Source organism: Monopterus albus, unplaced genomic scaffold (genome assembly GCF_001952655.1).
Source record: "Monopterus albus unplaced genomic scaffold, M_albus_1.0 scaffold319.1, whole genome shotgun sequence".
Lineage (NCBI taxonomy): Eukaryota > Metazoa > Chordata > Actinopteri > Synbranchiformes > Synbranchidae > Monopterus > Monopterus albus.
Window position 1 is genome coordinate 741,575 of NW_018128199.1, and position 26,095 is coordinate 767,669.

Sequence of the window (26,095 nt, forward strand, 5' to 3'; positions counted from 1 at the left end):
TAGGATTCATCCTCAGAGAACTATGAATGTCTGCACAAAACTGACAGACTAAAACAGACCAACATTGCCTCACTAGATTCACACTGCTAGAAAGTGATGTGGAAATAATGTGAAAGGGGAGGCATCCATCAGGTATAATGTGACAGGTGTTATGTGCATTCTGGGACATATTTTAGAATACAATTGTCTAGACTACAGCTACACAATGATTTATGAACACGGTATACAGACAAATCAATATTTTTTTAGCACAACAAAACCTGCACACACATATCTCACCAGGTCGGCCCATGCCAATCTTCTCCAGGTCTTCATTCTTGACATAGTCAAAGTGTGACAGCCGTGTGACGTTAAGATCATCTCGGATCTTCAGGAAGTACTGCTGCAACTGCACCTCCATCAGCAACTCAAGCAGCCATTCTGTGCCTTCCTCACACTGCATGGTACTGCCCAGTTTCTGCAAAACATAAGGACAGAATACAAGAAACTGAGTTTAAATAATTCAGCATTTAGTATTCATGCAGTACTTTCTCACTGCTTGGTCTAAAATCTGCAAAATACAACCTGAAAGAACGTCACTGTACAACAAACCAACCGTTCTTTTTTTGTAAGAAAAAAAAAAGAAAATAAGAGGAAACTGAGCTCAGAGGCGTTGTGTGCTTTCCAGCACACTGAAAGACCTCCTGAGGCCACATATCAAATGGGCAATCATAAACATGTAAAACACACACACGGTTCCCCAAACCGACATCACATAAGGGCATGGAGGGCGAGCAGTCAAATATAGCCTGAGCTACTTGTCAGTGAGCTGAGAAATGACTGCACACTGACCTACCCAGGTAGGTACCATTTACATAGATTCTGTGGTGTTAATATACCGCGTGGGCTGCAGTATAGCTTCTTTAAGATATTCAGTAAATAGATTAATAAATTGTCTTCATAAAAAGAAAGTTGCATTTTTAGTAGCATTGCTCTAAAACATTTGCTGGCACCACACTACATCCCCTCCATACAACACTGAGTCTGACAATCAATCTTCAACATCAAAACACAGGCCCCACTCCACTTAAAACATAACCCATCACCGTATACTTAAACAGCTGAAAGTAACAAAACATTTAGCTGAAATCCACCTTAAGTCTTGATGTACTTCTGCATAACGCTATTAGTCAGGATGATGAGTTAAATTTATTGTAACAGCAAGAAATAACCCTTCCATTACACTTACCCACAGTTTTATTCCCAGTCCCACCGGGTAAGTAAACCCATAAACCTACCTAAGCAACACACAAAAAATGACATGTTCCTAATCTGTAGAGACGGACACCAAAGTCTCTGGGGTGGGTGCTCTGGGCTGCAGGGGTCACTACACTGAGTAGTAATTAAACTCTCTGAGTGAGGAACTTCCTGTGCTTGCTGAGGCAAGGTTACAAGGTCCAGAGGAATGTGTCAGAGGGGTCACAACTTCCTCCCTGTGCTTTAAATTTCTTAATGGGCTTGGTTAGAGGTCACTTCCCATTGCTTTAAGACCTTGTCTTGAGGAGTTCGACATCTTTCTCACTCACACACACACCTTACTTTATGCCATAAAAATAAAGTCTGCATGAAAATACCCATTCGCCGTGCCTTTTCAGACTGAGTCGTCCTGTGTTTTCCATGAATTTTAGATGCAAGATCTGACTGAGGCCCATCTGCTGGGAGGGCTCAATCCCCAGCGGTCATGTCCCTATTCTGATACAAAGTCATTGCAATGCACATAAAAGTGGGTCAGCCAATAGCTCTTCAGCAATGTCTGCTCATGCAGCTTTGGCTCTGAGTCAGCAGGAGTTTTTGTCCACTTGTTTCTGCAAAAATTCACACAGTGAAAAAAGCTCTGTGGTGATAGCTTGGACAGAAATCATCTTGTTCATTGGAAGCAGAAGCAACAAGTAAATAACCCAAGGCAATACAAAGTCATGAAATGTACTGTGGGGTAAACTGAGTGCTGGTAGTGCCTGTGGTTGGAGGATTAACTACAGCTGCAGTTATCTGAATCCATCAATATATTTTGCATTTTGCTGCATCATGCCTGACCCTCACCCTAAGAAAGACGATACAATGGTCTGTTTGGCTGGCCCACTATGTGCTAAGCTGTGCCAAAGGCTCTTCTGCCAAGAGCTGTGTTTATTTGATCTGAGATCAATGTAAATCAGAGTTTAAACCTAAAGTTTTCCCTGACAACAATTTAACAAACAAACTCTTTGCTTTTAAAACCATTAAAAATGCATTACTGTATAAAACACAACATCTTCCTACACCAATAACTGTCCCTCTTCTTAACCTTCATAACACAGCTGATCTGCCCTGGCAGTCACCATGGAAGCGTTATTTCACAGGACCGTGCCAAAGACAAGTCAGCTTCCTCTTGGACCTCTTTCTATGACAGTGTTACAGCTGAAGAATGAGGGAGCAGATTCAAGGTTTAGGTCCTTAGCATATTTCTTTGTCAACTTGAAAACTAATTCACCAAACATCCATATACATACAGTATCTTACACTTTAGATAGGTGCTGCATGTAAATAAGGTGTCAGACATCCACTAATAGATGTGTTCAAGGTGGATTGTGTCTAGGTTCAAGTATTTTATTGTCAATTCACCATATGTGCAGGACGTACAGAAAATCAAAATACCGTTTCTCTCTCACCTAGCATCGGGTGCCATAACATTTAGGAACTAAAATAGAATAAAGTAGAATAAAAATAGAAAAGAATAAGAACTGGATTGATGTAATTAGGATAAATCTAAACGGTTCACCAGCTGACGCTATCAAATCACATCTGTAGAGGAGAGCAATGATGAGCTGTCCTTCCTTTCTTTGTAGATGTTGTCATACATAAAATACCTTTTGTATCTTGAGTTATCCTATACTGGGGATAAGGAGGAAGATACACTGAGGAGGTGTGACGTCAACAGAAGGAATGCTGTTTTGAGACTCTTAAGTGTGACCTGAGACAGGACTGACAAATCCAAACAGGGTAAGTCATCCAGTATTAGGCCTCAAAATAGTGTTGTTTATTGTAGAAATGTTACAAAATGAGAGGCATAGTCAATAGCCTTTCAGTGAGGGTTCAGAGAGGTTAAGGAGGGATGTAGGAATTTAAATGGAGTGAAACAACATGATGTCTCTACTGAGAAATACCTCTGGCCTGAACTCATTCCTCACTGTGGTGGAGAAATACACACACACAACCGCCTGGCCAAAGCCATGTCCTGTGTTAGATCTGTTCTGCTCTAACATCCTGCTGCAATAACAACAACCCGTCTCAGAGGACGACCTCAGTCCAGCTGGAGTCCATGCGCGTGCACACACATGTACTGACCTCTACCACACCATATACTGAGTTCAAATATTTGAGTAAAGTCACAATCACGTGATTAGTATTTCAATAACCCTCTGCATATTACCGAAAAACCCCCTCAGAGTGACAGAGCAGACTCCAGAGAGACACCAGACTTACTCGATAAACGTGAAAGTGTGCCAGGAAGGGGATTGACTTTTTCAGCTTGTCAAAGCGTTGCATCCTGAATTCCTTGGTGTAGATTTGTGTAGGTGCAAAACAAACAAACAAACAAACAAAACAAAACTGCATACGCGTTTGAACGGCCAGGCGCTCATCTATTAAACCATCACCAGAGCCACAATCCTCCCAGTTTTGACATCCCAAGCCTCTGTGGGAATTCTAAGAAGCACATACGCTTCTCGGATCCCGCAGCTCCAAACCTGAGAGGGGGAACAAAAACTTCCTACAGTCTTGTACGTAAATCTACATTCCATGGCGAGGCAATCCTCCTGTCAGCCTCTTCATTAACTTCCAGCTCCCTCAAGAAGGCAAAGAGGCATTCATGTGGCACTTCAGTGTGCAAAAAGAGAACTCAAGTAGTTTTAGATTATCTGAGAAAAGCCTGTAGACTGGTTAGGGGCTGCTGTTTGTAGCAAAGGAAGCCTCCCAGCTCTGCCCAGTGCCCAGTCCAGCCATGTGTTTTCCTCAGACAGCAATGAGCCAGTGATCCAAGCTTACAGAACTTCACAAATAGGTCCCTCCTGCTCCTTCCTCTGTTCCTTTCACTCCCTCTCTCGTCGTCACAGGCTGCCTCTTGCTATTTCTCTCTCTCTCTATCTGTGTGCGTGCAGCTACTGTCCGTTTGCTTTTCCATCCTTCCATCGAGCGTGGGGCTAAAAATAGGAGCGACTTCTCCCCGATTCAATTGCTTGCCAGTCGGCAGGCAGCAGAGACATGTGAGTCGGAGCGAGTGAGCGTCTCTGGTTTCACATTTTAGGGTGCAACAAGATGTGTGTCTGGGGGGTTTCAGAGAACAATCATGTGTTTACAGCCAGCTCATAGGTCTGTGCTATATGTTGAGTGTTGATAGTTTCTCCTTCCTCTGACTTGATCATTGCTTTTGTTGTCTTCTCCCATTTTCCTTCTTACTCCTGGAGTACTTTTCCCTGCCTGCTGTACTCCTCCTGCTGTACTTCTGCCTGCCCCCCTGCTGCAGGCAATCAGACGGTCCGTGCAGTGCAAAGCTGTGTGTGGTGCAGAGGACAGAGGCTTCATGGTATTCAGCCCAGAGGAGCATTTGATCCAGGGCCAAAGGGTCACATTCAACTGCGGGATGGAAAGCTTGTTTCCTGTGATGCAACACCACAACCACCCCCAAACACACACGCATACAACCACCCCTTTCCCTTCTGCACTGCTCCCTCTCTCCTCTTCTCTCAGCCTGCTTATCTTAATATTCACCATAGTAGAGAAATGTAGCTTATGGGGTTTTTGAACTGCTGACTGGACAAACAATTACCATACGCTTCTATAACTGCAACACTTTACAAGAGTACAAACAGAGAAGCTTGTTGGCTGGTGAGGCAGCAGATGTCGGTCAGCATCTGACTAACAAAGTTACAGCTGAAAGCAAGAATCAATTATCTTAACAAGACCTGCCCAGGACACCTAAAGGGAGTTAACGCACACTGCTTCTCTATCTCAGTGACATCTATACTGCCTCTTGCCGTTGCAGCCTAACCTCATGCCCTCACCCTTCTCCTCACTGCCCTTCACTTCTTCATAATCCCTTCTCTCTCACTCTGCTCCCCTCCCACCCCACCTCCCTAGGGTATGGACAGCCCATTGCATTTTCTTCTTTATTTGGTGCTGCTTTTGATTTCCTGCGTCTAATCCTCAAAAAATGTTATCTCTCTCCCACTCTGCTGACTATAAGCAAACCCTTACCAGCTGCTTCTCAGACCCCTAGAAGCAATGAGCCCCCTCTCACTCCATCTCTTGAGAGACACTACACAGTACAGCCTTTGGCTTTTTTAATTCTACAAGTTTTGGCACTCTGCTCATTTCTTTTCTTTGATGTTTGCTGTTAGCCTTTTGTATTTTGCTATGCTCTCATTCACCTCCCCTCTACTCTGCTTTTAATTAGAAAAGTTCTGTTTGCGCTGCAGGAAGGAAGGGAGGTAAGCAGACAGTGGAGACATTGAGGGCAAGGGACAACAACAAAATGGGAGCTGTCGTCACAAAGGGTCCGACTTTAAAGACATGACAGGCTACATTTCCCATAAACATGTGGTTCTGTGTATCAGGACTTTGATGCTGTGTTAGTTGGTGTCTATATGCCTCCTTCCACAACACCACTAGCAATTTCATTTAATCTGGTTTAACTACGAAGTAAGCTAGTTGACCTGGGGTGGTCATTTAGATTAGGATTTCACAGTAGAGTATGTCTGTCAGATGATTATAAGCTGTTTATATTCTTTGATCTACAGTAAGCACATTGTGTAAGCTTGATCACTGTCTAAAATATACTCTTTAATCAAAATGTCATAAACCTGACAGTAACACTCACTGACCTATAATATGTTTATCCTAGTTTACTGTAGCCTGGACTCATTTGGGTCAGAAATATCCTTGGAAATAAATCCACCTCTATAACATAAAAAGCATAAAGTACCAAGGAATAAAAATGACAGGGCACTGTGTCAGATGACTAAACATATTACATGAGCTAGAGCAAAGTACAATTACACTATGTTACTGCATGTCTCATCCCATACACACTGTAGGTGAACAATGCAATGCACATGACTGATATGCAATATAAAACCAGTTGAATCACCTCAGATAAACCGGATAAAATAAATTCCAAGGAGCTTTCATGCCAGAAAACCTAAAACCATTTGGGTTTTTTTTTTAACCTCTATTTGATTATAAACTAGAAGAATCCTCCCACACAGTCAATCACAACCATCAGCAGGTGAAATTCATTTGGTGATGACCACATGATGGTCTGAGGATCATCAGATTTATGAATTATATTGATGCTTGGCAGTTTTAGATCAGTGGAACAAGTCTACTTGCAGCTCCACTGAGATACCACTAAGTGGCACCAAATCCTACTATGAGGATTGATGAGGGATGTTGCATTTACTTATGTTGACTGCTATTTCTATTACACTAAACAATGACATCAACAAATGGGTTACACCAATCATTTTAACAATGAAATGTGCTTTCACCCACTGTATTAGCCTTGATTCATGTTGTTTCTGGTATTGTATAGGTATTACACAATGGGTAAGTTCTATTTTGTATAGGCTTCGCCCTCTAAGAGCTGTTGCTATTGGGAAAGGAAGAAATTTCTTCCATGCCCTGTGCCCTACACTGGGCTGTATAAAAGCCTGCCTGACCTGAGCTCTGATCCCTCTTTTTCTTCAGCATTTCTAAAGAGAGATTCCTAGAGCTATGTCTAAAGAGCAAAGCTTCTTGAATTCCAGACTCCAGCGTCACGCCACCATCACCATTTGCCCAGGCTGTGATATGGGCTTCATCGTGCCCAGTGACCCATACCCCTGCTGCGAAGCCTGCCTCAGCATGAAGCACGCCGTGCTGGCAATCTCCCCCCAGGTCGCATGCCCCTTCTGTGCTTGCTTGCCCATGGCGGAGAAGGAGTACCAGGCTGATACGTTTGCAGCCACCAGGAAGATTGACCCTGACGATGACAATAGCTGGGCAAACCACGATGACAGTCTCTTGGCGGACAACCCTCTAGAGGATCCTCGTTGTGGTCAGAGTGGAAGGCCACAAGTCCGTCAGCTTGCCTCGCTCCATCGCTGGCTCCCCGGCTCTCTCATCGACCCATCGGTTGACATGGATGCTGGCAGAGACGAGCCCCCTTCAGCACACTCCAGACATCATTAAAAAGGTGGTAGATCGCAAGGGGATTCCCATCCTGCCGGAAGCTCAGGCTCCTCCCCCGTCTGACATGATGGGTTATTTCTACCGGACGGAACAGCAGAGCAAACGCACCCTTGTCCATCCCAAGTTTCCCACCATCCGCTCATTCCTGTCGGAGGCGGCCAAGGGGCCTGAAAGCCTATGGGCTCTGATTGCTTGCTTCAAGCCCCTCACTAGGGTGCAGGGCGTAACAGACCTCAGTTTCTCCGCCGTCCCACCGCTGGAGCCAAGTATCTCCTTCATCTTGCTCCCCAAGGTGGTGTTCTTTGGCACGAGACGGCCTACTCCTCCACTCCCACAGGACCAGGTCACTGTCTGCTTCTCAGACCATATTCACCAGTGTGCATCCCAGGTAGCTGCCGCAATCAACAATGTTGTCTTCTCGCCGCATCCATCTTGTCCTCTGCTGCCCAGCCCAGGGCTCTTCCCATGGAGGCAGCGGAGGAAATTGGAAAAGCCATGGCAGCAACAATGACCCCCTCCTCTCCCACTGCAGTGGCGATAGTACACATAAAGACCTGGGCGACCATGATTCAGTGCAACGTGACCACACATCACAGATCCCAGAGCAGATCCAGAAGAGTCTACTGGAGGGCCCCATCAGCCCTGATGGACTCTTTGGACCACACCTCCAAGAGGCCGTCACTCACATGCAGCCAGCATCTGATGAAGCAGAACGAGTGAGACAACTTGCTTCATGGGGGAGGGCAACATCATGGGGCATCTTCTTTTCGATCCAGAGTCATCTCCCTGGACGGTTTTATTCTTCCTCCACACAAAGACGAGTCGGAAAGAGACCTTCATACCCTCCTGCCCTGTGCGTGCACTGTCCCATTATGTGGCCCGCACAGGGCATCTCGCAGACAAACAGCAGTTGTTTGTGCATTACAGGGAGCACTCTCTAGGGAAGCCCCTGACTAAGCAGCAGCTGTCTCACTGGTTGCGTGAGCCCATCATACAGGCCTATGTGTCAGCCCATTTGGCATCAGAGCTCACTCCACGAGACCCATAACCTCCTCCACAGCACTGTTCAAGGGGATGGCTGTGGAGGAGGATTTGCACAGCAGCCTCCTGGGCCTCCCCATGTCCTTTTACTTGTTTCTATCTTCGGGACACATCCAAATTCTCACTGGCTCATTTGGTTCTGAGTGTTCTGCATGATCGGGATGCTCCCCCCGACATGGAGCGTGAGCACACACAGCTCATGGGCGCTGATGCTGTATGTGTGGCCAGTGGCTGCATGGCCCTGGCCTTATTCACTCGGATGGCAGGCTGTTACCTAATGTAACTATCATCTGACTGTTCTGTCAATGCAAACTTATTGGTGTGTATGTGTCCTTAATGCGTGCCCACACTCTCACTTTTCATTTGTTGTTTTCCGTTCCAAAAAAAAAAAAAAAAAAAAAAACCATCCGACTGTTAACATGTGTAGCTAACGTCTGCTTTCTGTCACAACACAAGCCTGTTAGTGTGTCGTCTCCAAGTGCGCACACTCACTGTGCGCTCTTCCTCGCACTTCTGTCCCCCTCTGCCAGTCCTGCCTGCCATGGCAATCAGCATTATGTTTTCATATTTGGCTTTCGTTGCTCGAGCATCTGACTGTAGTATGTGCAACTATCATCTGCCTGTTTCCACAAGTTATTTTTCTGTGCGTTTTATCAGGCGCACACGCTCACTGTGCGTCCTTCCCTGCACTTATCCTCCTCTGATAAACATAATGGCCGTTCCTGCCTCTCACAGTGGCAGTGAGGTTCTATATGGGGCATGACTGTACCTGCTTCTCAAACAAGACCTGTTGCAGGAGAGGGCTATGCCTAGACTCATAGAAGCTTGGGTTACTGTACGTAACCATCATTATTAATGATGACTGCAAAGCCCATCTGACACTCACTCACTGTGAAGTCACACTTCTTTTGTGTAGCCTCAGCTGTACCAATAGTTTTTTCAAATTATTTTTACTTGCCTCAGTTTTGTCAGTATGGGATGTTCACACTACTCTTACAAGTTACACAGTGATACATTATTGTCAATATATTACACTGGTTTTCATTTTGTCATTATTTATATTGTATTACCTGTGGCTTGAAGTGGGGGTTCTCCAGCAAAGGGAGGAGCCCAGCCCACGACTCACATATAGAATAAAATACATCAAAATGAAAGCCATAACTTCATGTATGTTGTTCAATATGAATTCTATTTTAAAATATTAGGACAACAAGAAATTATCTCCAGAAACAGAATTTGTTTGTCCATTATCTATACTGCTTATCCTGAATAGGGTCTTGGGGGGGCTGGAGCCAATCCTAGCTGACAGCAGGCAGAGGCGGGGTACACCCTAAACAAGTCACCAATCTGCCATAGGGCTGATACAGTGAGGAACAGAAGTATTTGAACACCCTGCAATTTTGCAAGTTCTCCCACTTAGAAATCATGGAGGGGTCTGAAATTCACATTGTAGGTGCATTCCCACTCTGAGAGACAGAATTGAGGGAAGGAGGTTGTTGCTCAAAATCTCACAATAAATGGCCCCATTCATCCTCTCCTTAATACAGTGCAGACGTCCTGTCCCCTTTGCAGAAAAGCACCCCCAAAGCATGATGTTACCACCCCCCTGCTTCACAGTAGGGATGGTGTTCTTGGGATGCAACTCATCCTTCTTTTTCCTCCAAACACGACGAGTGAAGTTTAGACCAAAAAGTTCTACTTTGGTCTCATCTGACCACATGACTTTCTCCCATGCCTCCTCTGGATCATCCAGATGGTCTTTGGCAAACTTCAGACGGGCCTGGACATGTGATGACTTGAGCAGGGGAACCTTCCGGGCAATGCATGATTTGAAACCATGACGGCGTAGTGTTCTACCGACAGTGACCTCTGAAACTGTGGTCCCAGCTCTCTTCATGTCATTCCTTACCTTTCTTATCATCAGTGATACCCCACGAGGTGAGATCTTGCATGGCGCCCCAGTCCGAGGGAGACTGACAGTCGTCTTTAGCCTCTTTCATTTTCTAACAATTGCTCCAACAGGTGATTTATTTTCACCAAGCTGCTTGGCAATTGCCCCGTAGCCCTTTCCAGCCTTGTGGAGGTCCACAATTTTGTCTCTGGTTTTCTTTTGACAGCTCTTTGGTCTTGCCCATGGTAGTAGTTGGCGTCTGACTGACTGTGGGGTGGACAGGTGTCTTTAAAGAGCTCAGACAGGTGCTACTAGTTTAGATTAATGAGTGGAGTAGAGGTGGACTTTTTCAAGGCACAGTAACAGGTCTTTGAGAGCCAGAATTCTTGCTGTTTCTCAGGTGTTCAAATACTTATGTTCAGCAGTGCAAGACAAATAAATTCTTTAAAAATCATACAATGTGATTTCCTGAATTTTTTTTTTAATTCTGTCTCTCAGAGTGGGAATGCACCTACAATGTGAATTTCAGACCCCTCCATGATTTCTAAGTGGGAAAACGTGCAAAATCGCAGGGTGTTCAAATACTTCTGTTCCTCACTGTATGTAGACAACCAATCACACACACTCACACTCACTCCTGTGGGCAATTTAGAGTCACCAATCAACCTAAGCTGCATGTCGTTGGGCTGTGGGAGGAAGCCGGAGTAGCCAGAGAGAACCCACACAGGCACAGGGAGAACTTTCAAACCCCACACAGAAAGACAACAAGTTGGTTGGGGCTCAACCGTAGAACCTTCTTGCTGCAAGACGACAGTGTTAACTACCACTCCACCATGCCACTCGCTAACAAAATTCAAACCATCAGAAACCAAAGTGTTCATTTTGTCAAGGTTACTCAGTCAGTGTAGGAATAAGTGGCTGAAACATTCAAGCACCAAGATATACCTGAAGGCAGGTAACCAAACCCTGGATATTGTATACAGACACATGAAAGCCAGGTTTCTCATGTTCCATGTAAACATCATATACTCAGTGTGATCAAAACTAGGCTAAGGCTCAAAACTGGAATAGTAATGTGCATGTAAATGCACTCACTGTTCATGCATGTAGCTCAATTTCTGATTTGCATCTCAGCTCATATTCAACTTAAAGTGTGTTGTTTCTCACAAACATTGAAATTTGGGTAAATAAAACTCTTGAATTACACCTTCTTGTGTGACTCTCTGCTTGGAGCCTCACACTGACCATGAAGCAGCCAGTGCGGGCCTGTTCCACTGCTGCTGTCTGCCTTTCATCTCCCTCCTCCTTTCTTGTGCACACATACACACAATGTAGTAACTGGCTGTACAACTGGAATATGAAAAGATGCTAGTACTGTAAAGCCCGTGACTGTGTAGACTGTATTATCAAGAACTGACATCAAATTAAAGACTTGCTGGATAATAGGTCCATGAAGACCAAAGTGTGGGAGGTCTTCATTTGTCTGAGTACAGGAACACACACATTAAGCTTGATTCTGTAACATGATGCTCACTGTACACAGACACAGGCATGCAGGAGCATGAGCTCACATCAGCTGGATTCACACTGACTTACAGTGCTGGGAATTAAGACAGCTTAGTGGGTATGGGTGGACATACTGCTAGTGCATTTCTAAAATAAGTCACAACCTTTTGGGGGCAAAACATGAACCTGCAGTTTGGTGTCGGGTACCAAAAACTGGCAGAGCAAACTGAAGGAGTAGTGGAGTAAACAGGATTAATCGCTCTTACAACTCTGCAAACAAAACATTCATATACACCCACACACACACACACACACACACACGATGCTGCTCATGGAGGCCTGCACGCATAGACAGAGATGCGTCATTCCTGATCTCACGATAGAAACCCTCCGGCAAAGTCTGGCTTTTATGTTCTCCTGAAATCCCTTCACTGTCCACAGCACCTCATCACAGAGGCAAGAGAGGAGAGGCGTCGTGTGGTGGTGGGCGTCACAATGGGGAAGGACTGACAGCGGGAATGAAAGGAGCTCTGGGTACAAACAAGCTGTTTCCAGGCCAACACAGGGCATATGTGGTGCCTTTTGTCAACAAGCTTTCGGATGTTTGCCATAACATCATGGAAATACACCCATCCTAAGCCATCCCCGCTTTGATCCCCTAAAGCTGGTTAAAGGAGGGGAAAGGAGGGTGTTAATGAAAAATGTCGGTCCAATGTTGGAAAAGGATAAATGTTTGGTAAATAAGAATGTTTATTATTCTCATATCTACTGTTTTATATATATATATAAAAAACAGCAGATACTCAACTACACAGAGCTGTACTAAACCAAGTATTTTCAGGGGTAGTGGCTGAATTACAGCTGCCAGACTAGCTCACGTCTCCTCTTGCTTAATAGGGCAAAAGTTTGTCTCCGAACTAAGGCTGACTCTTCCTTCATCTCTCTGTTACTGCCATGGACCATTTATCTCCTTCTCTGAGTTTCTGATGGAGATGAGGTGGCCGTATGCAGTGTGTGTAAGACTAGAAAACTGCTGCATTCAGCACAGTGCTGCAAATGAAGAAAGAGACTGATTTGATTCTGCAGTCGGCAACCAGGACAGCTGCAGTGCCCACTGGCTAAACTAGCATACAGACTCTAAACATACACAGTCAACATTCATGACACAAAGTGGTGCACAGATCAACACATTCATTCAACCATAGTATCTTCTATACCCATTTATCCTTGGTACAGTCATGGAGGGCTTTTTTTTGGCTGATATTGATACCCGTTTTCTTTTTTTATTTTAAATAGTGATAGAGATACACATTGAACATTTTACAGCTGAAAAATTAAGGTCAGTTAAACTATGCATTGGTGATTCCTTTTCAAAATTACCTCATGCATAGCTTGGCATTTTTGCAATTTCTTGTTACCAATTAAAAGGATGATCTGATATTGGAAGAACTATCAGCCTGGCTGATTTAGGGCCCTAGCTCTTTTTTCCATTATTCTGAAGACAATCTTCTAGTATTGACAACAGCAACAAATTTAATCAAACAAGGAAAAAGAGAGGATACACAATCTCCTAATGTGGACAGATGTGTAAAGTTTGAATCCAACTGGGAACTTTTTGGTACGTCATCCCCCTCTCTGCCACATTTCCAAACCAAAAGAACAGCTCGGCCTGTCAGGACATTACAAGGTTTGCACTGCGTTCATTCAGCAGCAATTCCATCAATAACTCCATAGTTCAGTAGTCAGTAAGTGGGTGAGAAATGCTGTGTTTGCCGTGCGTGGGTACGTGTTGGTCGAGGAGGGTGCCAGTGACGTACAAGTGTAAAAGAGTTGGTTCTGTGTGACAGATGAATGGGCACTTGGAGCAATCTCTGCTTTCTCATGTTTTTGACTAGTCATGGATTTTAAAAGCAGAGATACTCCTACGAACATTTACAATGGCTCTGTTCTGTTCAAGTTTCCCAGTAAACCATGACTGTGTGACAGCCACTGTGCACAGCAACAAGACCTTGAAAGTGAACAGCTAAATGGAATGGCCATCATTAATTTTTTAAACTTAATTTACACCTGTCCTCTACTGTGACATTATACAGTATTGTTCAAAATAATAGCAGTACAATGTGACTAACCAGAATAATCCAGGTTTTTAGTATATTTTTTATTGCTACATGGCAAACAAGTTACCAGGTTGGTTGACTCCAAAAACTGTGGTCATACAACTAAATATTAGTTTAGTGATTCACAGGATTGCTAAATCCTAGAAACAAAAATGTTTGTACAACATAGTTTTGTGTTTGTACAGTCAACGGCAGACACTGCTATTTTTTTGAACACACCCCTTTCAACTAATTGCCCAATTGCACAGCCTTAAGAGCGTGCATATCATGAATGCTGGGTCTTGTTTGCTTTCTGAGAATCTACTGCACCTACTGGTAACTTGTTTGCCATGTAGCAATAAAAAATACTAAAAACCTGGATTATTCTGGTTAGTCACATTGTACTGCTATTATTTTGAACAATACTGTATAATGTCTTCCATCAAAATGTCAAAACCTACCATGACCAGTTTTTAAGAAAAAAAAAATACTGCATCTAGGTCACATGATGAACCATTTCAACTGTCCTTAAAAACAGACTAAAATATCATCAAAATCCCTGACCCTGACTGAGGAGTAAAAGTGAAAGCAGCTGCTTGTGAATATTAACCAGTGTTCTTTTCTTTTATGAGTAATGACACAAACACATGCAAATTTTGTACATCTGCATGCAGCATAGTAGCTCATGTTGCTGAGACAGCAGATACATTATAGAAATGATCAAACAAAAGCCATTATCCTTCATATCTACAATTCATTTCTGCACAATGAGAAACATGCCAACCTTGGGAACAGGATCATAACACCTGAGGTTTCCGCTCACTGTTAATCCACTACTATATAATCAAGGGAACTGTACAAGTCTACCTCTTCATCATCGCTGGGTAAGCACTGGTAGTCAGGCTCTGATGTCTCCTGCAGCCTCTGGTACTCTGCTGTTTCCCCCATGGTGGGGCTCCAACACCCAGCCAACACCTGCCCAGGGCTATGTAGGTGTCTACAAAGTCCTCAGATAGCCACAGCTCCAGTCAGTGAGTAACCCGAACACTTAGTAAGTCAGTCAGTCAGCCCGCTTTGAGGTCTGAGGTGCCATTAGGAAGTCAAATACAGTATTCTGCGTGCCATTCCCAGTACGGCGCCTATTTCAGATATCTTGGCACAATATCTCTAATCATTCAGCTGACTATAGTGTCTCCAATACTCCCACCTTCACAGTTGTCCTCATTTAGGTTGTGTCAGCATTCGTTGAAAAGTGTCGAACAATGAATTTCAAATTTTTACACAGAGACAACAGGGCTGTGCAATGACCAGTGAACACAGTCAGTATTTTTGCGTTACTGTGTGCACACAAGGATGCTTATGCTTTAGGAGAAAAAATAATCAATCTGCTTTGTCCTTTCAAAGTCAGCTGTTTGAATCATCAGGGAGCATCAAAATGGGTCAAAATCCCAATTCATTGATGGTTATTTTTCCTCAAGACAATGAAGTCCTTTCTGTGGGTCTTCAGTGGAGCCACTGCAGTCAGGGTGGACTGTTGATGCTGCCGAGGTGGCAGAAGAGATGACAAATGCAGCAGGCGCTATTTCTATCATCCCATTTCACACCATGGTAATGACCTCTCCCTTCAACCTCTCTCCTGCTCTGCCTCACTCATCTCTGCTGTCACTGTCTCTTGCTCTGACTGCTCTTCTTCACCCTGCCTTAGTGCTGATGCATGCTCTTCGTATCCAGCGATGCCCCTCTCTGTTTCTATTTCTGTGCTCCAGGCATTGCTCCGGCCACTTTACCTCCTCTCACTCATTGCCAGGAGTGAAGTATCACGACAGCAAAGGGCAGATATTCTCCAGAAGCTTTTCATTTTCACCTGCTTTATTTCAGCCTTCCTTTGTCTGCTCCCATTTCTTTTTTCCTTCCTAATCTTGAGCAGCTGTCCAATCAGATTGGCAGCTCAGCTCTGACGATCACAATTGATGTCTGGGAGGATTTTTAACGCTGCTTTGTCCTAAACGGACTTCCTGATTGCTCGGTTGATGCCTAATCCCTCGCTGTTATCGTTTTTCACTCTTCTCAGTCCCTAACCCTCTAACCCGCCTTCTACACCCCTGCACTAGATTTTTTTTCCCCATTCCAGTTCTGGCTCATAGATGTGGTGAGTGGTCGCCTCCTCTATTACCATGGCAACATCAACCCATACCGCCTCCTCCCTGCTCTCCTGTGTCCTGTAGTCACAGCGATCCAGTCAGCGGTGGTCCTGATAGAAGCAGCCAATGACAGCGAGGCAGGCCGACAGGAGAGGGAGGGGGAGTAGAGAGAAGGACGATAGGCAGGGGAGCACTAATGAGGAGAGTTAATCTTCCCTCTGAGAGGGAGAAAAACACGATCATGCTGCTTTGTGTATGTGTGAGTCAAAAGCACCTCTTCACTAAAGGCAAGGTATCCAGGCCATCTGGGGCCGTGCCGAGTGGACATCTGGGTGGAGGGGAAAACAGAATAAAAGAACAATGTGAGTGTGTGTGCGCATGCATAAAAACTATCTCATGGTCTTTGCTGAGTTGTAGTGCGACTAGCACCATTGTAGTCACAGTGATGCCACTGAGCAAAGCTCTGACTCATCTAAATGACAGCAGCATTGACTCACGGCTTCTTTTCTTCTCCTCACTGCTCATTATTCTTCCCTCTCCTCTGTTGTTAATTGTCTTCCTCTGGAGCCTGGCTGTCACACGTGTGATTGGCACACAATATCACACTGCAAACAAACACACACCTCTACTCAACAGCATTTGCGCACCCAGCGACAAGCAAATGTTTCCACAAACTAAACACAAACAAGTGGACACAATACTTGGCAACACAGTGATCTATATTTCTTCATTTTCCACTGGCCGTAAAATTGTTTTGTATAAGTTTTGTAAAGCATCCTTTTCATACGTCCTGAATTCATGCTCAACCTGTTCAGGGTTTGACAAAAACAACACTTATGCCACATGAAACAACACAACATTGCCCTGTAATAGACACTACCCTTCGGAGGGGGTTCAGTTTTTGATGACGCATGACGGGGAGCTTAAGGGTGATATACATAATATGAAATATGAAATAATATAATGAAACATCACAATTTCAGTACTGAAATATAGTTACACACACTGACAACGACAGTATACACAATCTAAGACAACAGACTAAAATGCACAAGGGAGGGGACTAACGTTACATAAAGCAGCACAGCAGGGGGGAGACAGCAGTGACATGCTGGCCAACTGAGGCCATGATCAATAGAGCAGGGCTGAGCTATGGCATCATGTAGGGTCACTGCTTCCCGCTGCATCTCTCTGATGAAGCTAACATGTTACATTATATCCTAAACTGCATTTTGGTAAGAGGGCAGAACTAAACAGAACAAAAATTATAATGTGATCACACATTTTTTGTATATTGCAATGTGAATTTTAAAAACGTATCCTTCAATGTATATCAAAAAGAAAGTCACTAAAAGCACAGCTACCGCCTCCAAAATTCTACTTCAATTGAAGATTTAATTTTTGAACAGAAATTGTTCAGAAATTGATAAACTGATTGATGTAATTATTTTGTAATTAAGCATTACTTCAACTCAAACTTTGTAAATACTGAATTTCAAATTTCCTAAAATGCAAATATGAAAAATATCCCCAACATAACAAAACCCCTGACCTTTACTGCCACTACCATTCTTATTATGAAAAGAAAATGTGTATAAAATACAGGTCATTTTGTATTCATTAGTGACCCATTTTCTTTGGCAATACATTTTCTCTGGAACAACAAAAACATCACGCTAAGTCATCTTTGGTTACAAACTTTGTTTTCAATACTTTTTGATCATTTATTTAAATCTCTCCCAAAATACATACTTGTATTTTCTTCAGTTGTTTAGATTCTATACTTTTACTGCATTTGTTTCAATTTCATTTGTTAAATTATATATTATTGCCCTGTTGGTTTTATGTCTGTTATGAAGCACTTTGTATATAAAACTAACAAAAATAGAATTTTTGTTGATATGTATGTGTTTGCCATTTTTTAGTCCCTTCAAGAAAACTTTCCCACAGATGCTGACTCTGCTGAGAGCACCACACCTTCACCTCCAACCTCTCTGTCTCCATTACCGGCCACATTTCACTAACTCTCCTCCAGAAACCTGGAAATCCCCTTTACTGTAATAACCAAGTGCCCCCAGAAGCTTCATGTGTCCAACACACTATGTTAGCGGAAAGGTAACACTGAGTCTGTTAAAACATGTAAACGCCTTCTGTGTCCCAGTGATGAAAAGTAAGCAGAGGCAGAGCAGACAGGCTGGGGGTGTAGCTGTACAGTGTTCCCAGTCCAAACATCACAGGCTGTTAAAACACTCCCTTTAAGAGAGAATTCAGACTCTTTAAAGACTGAAGGACTATGATTCCTGGGTGTCTCCTGTCTCTTTACAGCTGCTGGTGGGTAGAACACATGCTCTGGGGGCAGTAGTAAGCTTTTTAACAGAAGCTGGATGAAATCTCATGAAATCTCTAATGTCTACTACTGGTGTGGGGCTCATATGGTCGAAATACAGTAGTACCTGGACAGTACAGTGGTTATGGTGTTCTACAACTATGTGTGCCACAACTCTGTGGAAATGGTTACATTTTCTTTGAAACTTTATCATATTGGAATATATGTCTGTATTGACTATTAAGAGGTACACTACTTTCTACTGCTAAAATGATTTGATTTGACAGTTAATAACTGACATAATAATCAGGTAGTTTACTGGACACTGTTTTCAATTAACTGATTAATCACTAAGTCTAAATAAATGACAAATGCGCTGATTAGCAGAGCCCAAACTGATGGCTTCAGATTGACCAGGTACAGTAACCATTAAGAAAAATTAAAATCACTTCTGACCACCTAAGATGGATGGTTGCCCTTATTTCTTCATTCTACAGGCTAAATAATTTGATAAAACAGTCAAAATATTCATTACTTGCTATTCTCATACTGACATTTTGGCACATTTTTTAAGAAAAACAAAAACTGAAAATATACATTATTATACGTGCATCTAATATAGAAGAAAGTCACTGAAATATGTTTTAATGAAAAAAGAAAACAAGAAACTAAAGATTCATTATAATTAATCACACAAAACATGCAGGTATCCAAATGTTCTACCTCAGGAGTTTAACTATCTGTGATCCAGGGATCACCATTCTGACTAAGTAGCAACCCGAGGACCACTGTCGTGGGGTGGACAGTCAGACTGGGCACCACTTTAGGTGACACCTTGGCTTTTCTAGCTTGTATATATTTGTATGAATTGGATTATTCACCAACCACAAATAATATACAGAAATATGTTTTAAAGATATAGATAGTGATTCCTGCATTGAAACTACATTATTGATTGCATTGTCAGGGACCACCTGCAATACCTTCATAGACCACTGGTTGAAAACCCATTGTGTGTATAATACACAAACACACACACAGTGGGTGCGGAAAGTATTCAGACCCCCTTAAAGCTTTCATAAAGGGGCTGAATAATTTTGCACACCCAATTTTTCAGTTTTTTATTTGTTAAAAAAGTTTGAAATATCCAATAAATTTCGTTCCACTTCATGATTGTGTCCCACTTGTTGTTGATTCTTCACAAAAAATTACAGTTTTATATCTTTATGTTTGAAGCCTGAAATGTGGCAAAAGGTCGCAAAGTTCAAAGGGGCCAAATACTTTCGCAAGGCACTGTATATTTGCTCTTCTTCCACTTTGACAGAGAACTAGTTCAGACTTTTGGCCCCAATGTTTTCTATTGAGGCACTACTATAGGCCTTTATTCTCTTTTCTATGGCAAAGATTTGTTTCTTTGTGGTCATTTAGATTGTGCTGCTACTCTTTAAGGTCATTTAGTGTCTTTAAAGTTTAAACGGAGAGAGCTCTGCGACTCGCATGTCAAGCTCAGGTAAGTCACCTATGCCTTTACTATAGCTGAAAATGAGCATTTTACATTGTACTGAAAAACTCCTGTGTATTTTGAAATACATGTAAATCTTTCACAAGTATAAAGGTATGTGAGGTGTAGGCCTACATGCATTTTTTAAAAATAATGAGCCATCTTTGTTTTGTTGTTGATTTGGATTCCTTTAGCTTCTCCACACACATACTCACTCACTTTATATTCCAAGCCTTAAATATTAATGTTCTCATTTATGCTTTTATTCTGTGTGGACAGCTCTTCTCCCATCCGATCATCAGCTCTAACAAGGGCACTGATATGAGATATAGGGAACTATTGCACTTTGTAATCTACCAGATTACTCTGGGTAAAGAAAGTGGATAGAGGCACTGTTGTATTTTCAAGCTTTTAATTTTGCCTTAAAAACAGCAGCAGGTGATTAAGCAGTGTTAATTGTCCAACAATTAATAAATACCTGCTACTCACTGGCTATTGCAACAACAATGTACTTTACAGACTAAGGTTTCACATTAAAGACAAGGGATAAATTCATCCAATATTAATGTATTTAAATTGTTCCTGTCCTTTTTCAGCCAAGTCTAAATTTTGAAAATCTGCAGACACAAGTCAACATAACCAAATACTTTTATTTTGAGAACGTTTTACTACACTTGCTGAATTTTAAGTACAAATCTGACCACAGAACTTACTTGTAATAAGCTACACTGATTTTTTTTCCAGTGTGTTTTTGCATCTTTTACTTGGAGAAACTGAAACTACGTCTTCCAGCACTGGTGGTTTGTGGTAGTACAGAGTATTAGTAGTAGTGATGTTACATGGGCTGCGGTTCTTCTGGTCACTTACATTCAGTGAGTTGACAGTTTGGTACATCTAGGTCAAACTAACGCAGTCCAATCCGACAACACTGATGAACTGATTCAGATACAGGCAGTGAGCTTTCAGGAGCAAACACACAGAAATGTGGCATTGTCCTGCGATCAGTGATACAGAGCTACAAAACTAAAATGGGGCCAAAAGACACTGCTGTTTTCTCTGAAAAAAACTTTTCTTTTGTGGAGGATGTCGCCCTTTTCCACCCTGGTCCGTCTTTTCTCTTTTGATTCTTCAGTTGTACTGACTAAACAACAACACCCCGTGATTTTCGTCTGCGCCTTTGACAGGACACGTCCCAACTCTGTGAACCGTCAGCTCCCATCCCGAGACCTACACAGATGTCCAGCGGTACGAGTTTAGCGCAGGTTACAGGAGACTTTCCTTCCCTGTTCTGGATCCACACAGAGATAAGACAGTGGGGGGAGGTTTCCTTCAGGTTCTAACACCCCTCTGGTCCCGATATGAGGCTGTGTAGCCGGGGTGTGATGATGCTGCTGACCTCTTCTATATTATATGCACATATGATAATATATATTTTCTGTATATATACACAGAATTTCACTTAGATTTAGAGAACATACATATTTTACACTGCCATGTAAAATATTTGGGATTTGCCTTTCTACAGTTGAGTCACAATAGATCATTTTAGTCACCCAAAAAAAATAAAAGACCTGGCCAGACCTATCAGTTATCCATATTAGAATAATTCACCTATTCTGAGAATCCCTTACCTGTCGACACACCCTGTACATCACCATGTAAACAAAATCTTGTAATTTTGCCAAAATTTTTTTGTACTGTTTTACAGCTGAAAAGCTAACTATGCTAAGATTCTAATATTAAAAGAAAGCACTCAAAACCCTTCAGAAGTTCAAGCTCTGTACATCAAAGAACTTAAAACCGCTTACAAACCTGTTTTTCGGGGTTTCCACCTGAATCATCTTTAGAGCCAATTTAGGTTTCCCAACATAAATGTGCACCCATGTGAAAGAAATATTTCTTCTTATGGGTCACAGTAGCCAATGCCCACCCACAACTTCTAGTCAGAGAACAAATCCTGTTGACTTAGGCGATTACATCACCTCACTAAGGGTGGAAATCGCCAGACAGATGATTCACAATGCTACGATAACAAGCAGAGACCTTAAAATTGACCAATAATTCTGCTAATGGGCTGAGGTCAGTGCTCCTGGGAAATTGTTGACATAGTAAAAGCGTCATTGGTTAGTGAGGAAGCTGATGTAGCTGTGGTTAGGGTGTGGACTGTAGAAAACCTCTACAGCAGAGCCTTTAGCATTTCTCTTCTGCTTATATTTTCACCTTTAACAACCAACAGTGTACTAAAACCTGACTTCTGATCCATGTTCTTTCATTTAGAACTAAACTTCTTTTCTTTTTAAATCCTCAGCATATGCTCAAAAGCCTTAATAAGGCTTTCAAGAGCAAACATGATGTAGCTGCTTCATCACTTCTGGAAAATACGGTGCATCAGAATATGGGATAAGATGCCAAACAACATCCCTGGTTCATAAAAACAACCTGCCCTACTGCACGAGGATAACTTCAAGTATCACATTGACTCCGTATAGTATTACAGTGGTCCCCTGTTTATTAAAAAAGAGAAAGTTCAAAACTGTAAATGTAATAAAAATGTTATTGAATGATGTCTTGACCCAAACCCAGCTTGCTTGATTGAAATCAGTAAGGGTTGGATATAGAGTCTGACCTCGTTATGATTTAGTGCATGTTCAACAGTAAATGGTAGTAGTGAAATATGTCATACCGAGTTGTCAGGAGAAACATTACCCTCAACAAATCCTCTCTCATCACTCCTTTCCCAGAAAGATTTCCACTTCAGCTGAATCAGAGGACAGGCATGCTCAGCAAATCCACTTTGGACAGAGGTGTGAGTGAGAGAGATGAAAAGACAAAGAGAGAATACATGTGTGTGTTTGTGTGAATGTGACAGAGAGTGCGATAGATAGACCTCTATGCTATATAATCCTCAGATCTCATGCTGTCTTTCTAGGAAATGTTGAAGGGGCATGTGCGAGTGTGTGGTGTTGGCTTTCCCCTGTCCTAGCAAACTAAACAGGTGGGATTTAAGAGGGTGATCTAACACTGGGCTGTGCAGGGAAGCAGAGAGCCGGATGAGGGAATGAGGATCCCGCTGTTGCACTTAATCTGTGCGTGCACCAGGGCCAAGGTCACAGGTGATGAGGCATGCAAATCATTGGAAACTGAAGCTCTTTATGTGGCGCTGCCATCTGGATGCCTGGTCACACATCATGCCAAGGGCTGTGTGTGTTTGTATTTGACGTGACACCGAACATACCAACTCATTCACACTTTCGACTCGCATGCTAGCCCTGCCGTCCAGAATCAAAGCAGACAATGTCACACACCCCTATCTGCAGTTCTACCTGAGTAAAAAAAAAAAAGTTATTTTCACACCCACAGTTACTGTTTTTTGCAGTGAATAATATAAATACTGTGAATAATCTTCTGTTGCTGATAGAATTCACTGTATTTTTTTTTATCTATGTGCCATTATAATTTCTTAATCTGGCCACATGGGGGCAGCATGAGGCAGTGAGAAGATAATAGCTGCATTAAAAGCTGTTTTCGTTCATGTTGCTGAGGCAGGTGTACAGTAAGTAACCCATATCAGATTTTATAACCCTTATGTTTCATTAAAAACAGCGAGAGACACATTTTAAATTTGTATTTGTCTCAATTTCATAGTTTCTGCTGTTTTGTGGAGTGGTGTGGGAACAAGCACCTGCTCCTAAATGCAGCTAAGATCATAGAGATGGCTGTGGACTTCAGGAGGACCAGAACTAGATCCACTCTCATCCTAAGAGAGTAGGTAGAGGTGGTAGAGAGCTACAGATACATTGGAGTCCACCTTGACAACAGACTGGACTGGAAATGCTACACAGAGACTGTCTACCTGAAGGGACAGAGCTGATTCGACTACTGGACCTGAGAAAGCTCAGGTCCTTTAATGTGCAGCAAGATGCTGCAAAGCTATCACAGTCGTGGCCAGCTGCAATGTGCTGTGGCAGAAGTATTGCAGCCAGCGACACCAGCAAATCAAACAGACTGATCATGAAGGCTGGCTCTGTGCTGGGGAACACTCTGGAGCCGCTGGAGTTGGTTGTGGAGAAGAAGATGCTGCATAAAGTGTTGAACGTCATGGAGAACACCTCACATGCCTTCCCTGACCCACTGGTCAAACAGTGAAGCACTTTCAGTCAGATTCTTCAGCTCGGCTGTGACAAAGAACTTTACAAGGAGACCTTTGTGCAAACTGCCATCACACTGCACAGTAACTCGTCTTTGTGTTGGGGAGGGATCTCCTCCCCTGATATCATCATACATCCTGTATGCTCATCTACTTTTATTCTTGTCAACAGTCAAATTTGTTAATGTCCATGAAAAAAATGTATAGTTTTTCCAGATTATCTATCCACTCAACTGTACTATATGTACATATGTCAATACAATAGCCTTTTCTTTTCACTCTATTGTTTTTATATATATATTCTTTACTTGTGTTCTACTTACAATATATCTTAGCCATAATTGTTGTTGTTTCTCATCAGTGGCTGCTGTAACAATTAACTTCCCTTGTGAGGAATAAAGTACTTTTTCTGTCTGCGTGTCTGTCTGAACACTGACAAACAGCAGACAGTATAATTAAATCTAAAGCAAGATGCACATGATCTCAAATGCAACCGCAGTTTGAAATCCTACTGGAAAAACACTGGACTTGTCATCACTTTCAGAATTAAAGTAAAGACCATAAGTACTGTCAGCAAAGTGACTGAGCAGGGAAGTGAACTGCTCAAAGTGATGGCAGGTTAGATGCTAATAATTCTCTGTAATGTCTGTCTGTAGCTCTCTGGGATATAATTTCTTCTATTTCTGGAAAACACAGAAAGTCCCTCTCCAGAGCTGATAATGGCCTGGAGAACTGTGATGTTTATCCTTCAGCTTAACAATAAGAAAAAATGAAATGCCAGCCAAATGATTTATATCCACACACTGACCATGGCTTCTGTAAACCACCTGACAAATGGGGTTTTAGGGTCTATAATATAACAGCATGCACAGCAAATTCTGCATTGCATGTACAAGCAACAAACATATGTAGAAATCTACCACCAACGTAACAAGTTCCAAACCACAGCCTTAATGTCTGTTAAAAAGTCAGTACAAACACATTCTCATCAGACTGAAGCATTGATAAAAAACAAACAAAAAAAAGCAGGTCATGGCAAAATATCAAGGCTTAAACTTTAAACTCTGAATCTCTGTTCAGGATGTCTGCCTCTGAAAAGACAGGGGAATGTGGTTTTCTCTGTGTTTGTATGTGTGTGTGTGCGCAAGTATATGTGTGTAGGCGGCGATGTGGGTTCTGACACAAACCTGCAAGAAAGAGTGCAGAATTGCATCATCACCCGCTTCATTGGTGCACAGATGTGTTTGTGTCTGTCCTGTCGGTGTATAAGCTGCTATTCTGGTCCCCTGTACCCACAACAAGTGAGTGATGAGCAGACGGTGCAAATAAGAGACAACATTACACACTGTGGCCCTGAGTTTGTATTTGTGTGTACGTGTTTGAAACAGACAGAGAAAGACTTAAAAAAGTAAGCAAAGAAAATACGCTTGTCAAACAACTGGAACAAATGTGTATTAAACAAAAAAAAAAACAAAATGAAAATAAAATAATCATAAAGGAAAAAAGGTAAATGGAATCATGTTCTTTCATTCAGGTGCACACAGAAACTCAGTGCTTAGACAACAAATACTAATCTACATTGCTTCTAAGTTTTCATCTGACACCAGATGCAGATAATACACTACATGTTCACCAGATTGTGACTATTCAGCTGTACATACCGGTCTGTACTATGAGGTTTATCTTTTGGATGCAAAGGTGAAGCTTGAATTTAAAACTGTGGCTCTAGTCTTCTGGCCTATGGCTGTGAGCTGCCAGTGTCATAAGGTGTTCTATTACAGGGTCACTTAATCAGGAAACCTGATGCATTAACAACCCAGCTAACATACAATACAGAAGACACAGACAGCACGCCAGCCCTCAGAGGGGTGGTAATGCAATAACCTGTGTGTCAGAATGGAGAGACAAAAAGTGAGAAAGGAATATGATGAGAAACAAGAGCTAAAGGTAAGAAAAGAGAAGTGTGGTCTGCAGGTAGACTGGAGCAGAGGGGAGTATAGTGTGATAGCCAGGTGTAAGTTCAGCTTTAAAATAACATCCTCTCTCTCTCACACATACCCCACACACACAGAGAGAGCTCCCCTTCCTCTTGAGTTCTCCTCTGTCAGTCTGGGCCCCTGAGGCCCTCCAAGCATTCAGAGGCACTCTCCACAAAAAGCACACTCACTGGTTGCTACTGCTATTCTGGGAGCTTCCCCTCTGCA

The 26,095-nt window shown here is 42.5% G+C and overlaps 1 protein-coding gene across 6 annotated transcripts in view; it reads right to left on the reverse strand.

Annotated features, from left to right (window-relative positions):
* The window catches only part of tnk2b (tyrosine kinase, non-receptor, 2b), a 58,473-nt gene that overhangs the window by 21,794 nt on the left and 10,584 nt on the right, over positions 1–26,095 (reverse strand). For 2 of the 6 annotated variants that reach the window (XM_020624033.1, XM_020624032.1), the window contains exons 1-2: positions 3,499–4,081; positions 280–457 (exon numbers count right to left, since the gene is read on the reverse strand). In XM_020624033.1, coding sequence (XP_020479689.1) covers positions 280–457; positions 3,499–3,630 — 310 coding nt within the window. In that variant the 5' untranslated portion in view covers positions 3,631–4,081. Of the gene's footprint in view, positions 1–279; positions 458–3,498; positions 4,082–14,560; positions 14,580–14,643; positions 16,246–26,095 lie in introns of those variants that run through there. The other 4 variants (XM_020624034.1, XM_020624036.1, XM_020624035.1 and 1 more) reach the window with 4 other exon arrangements.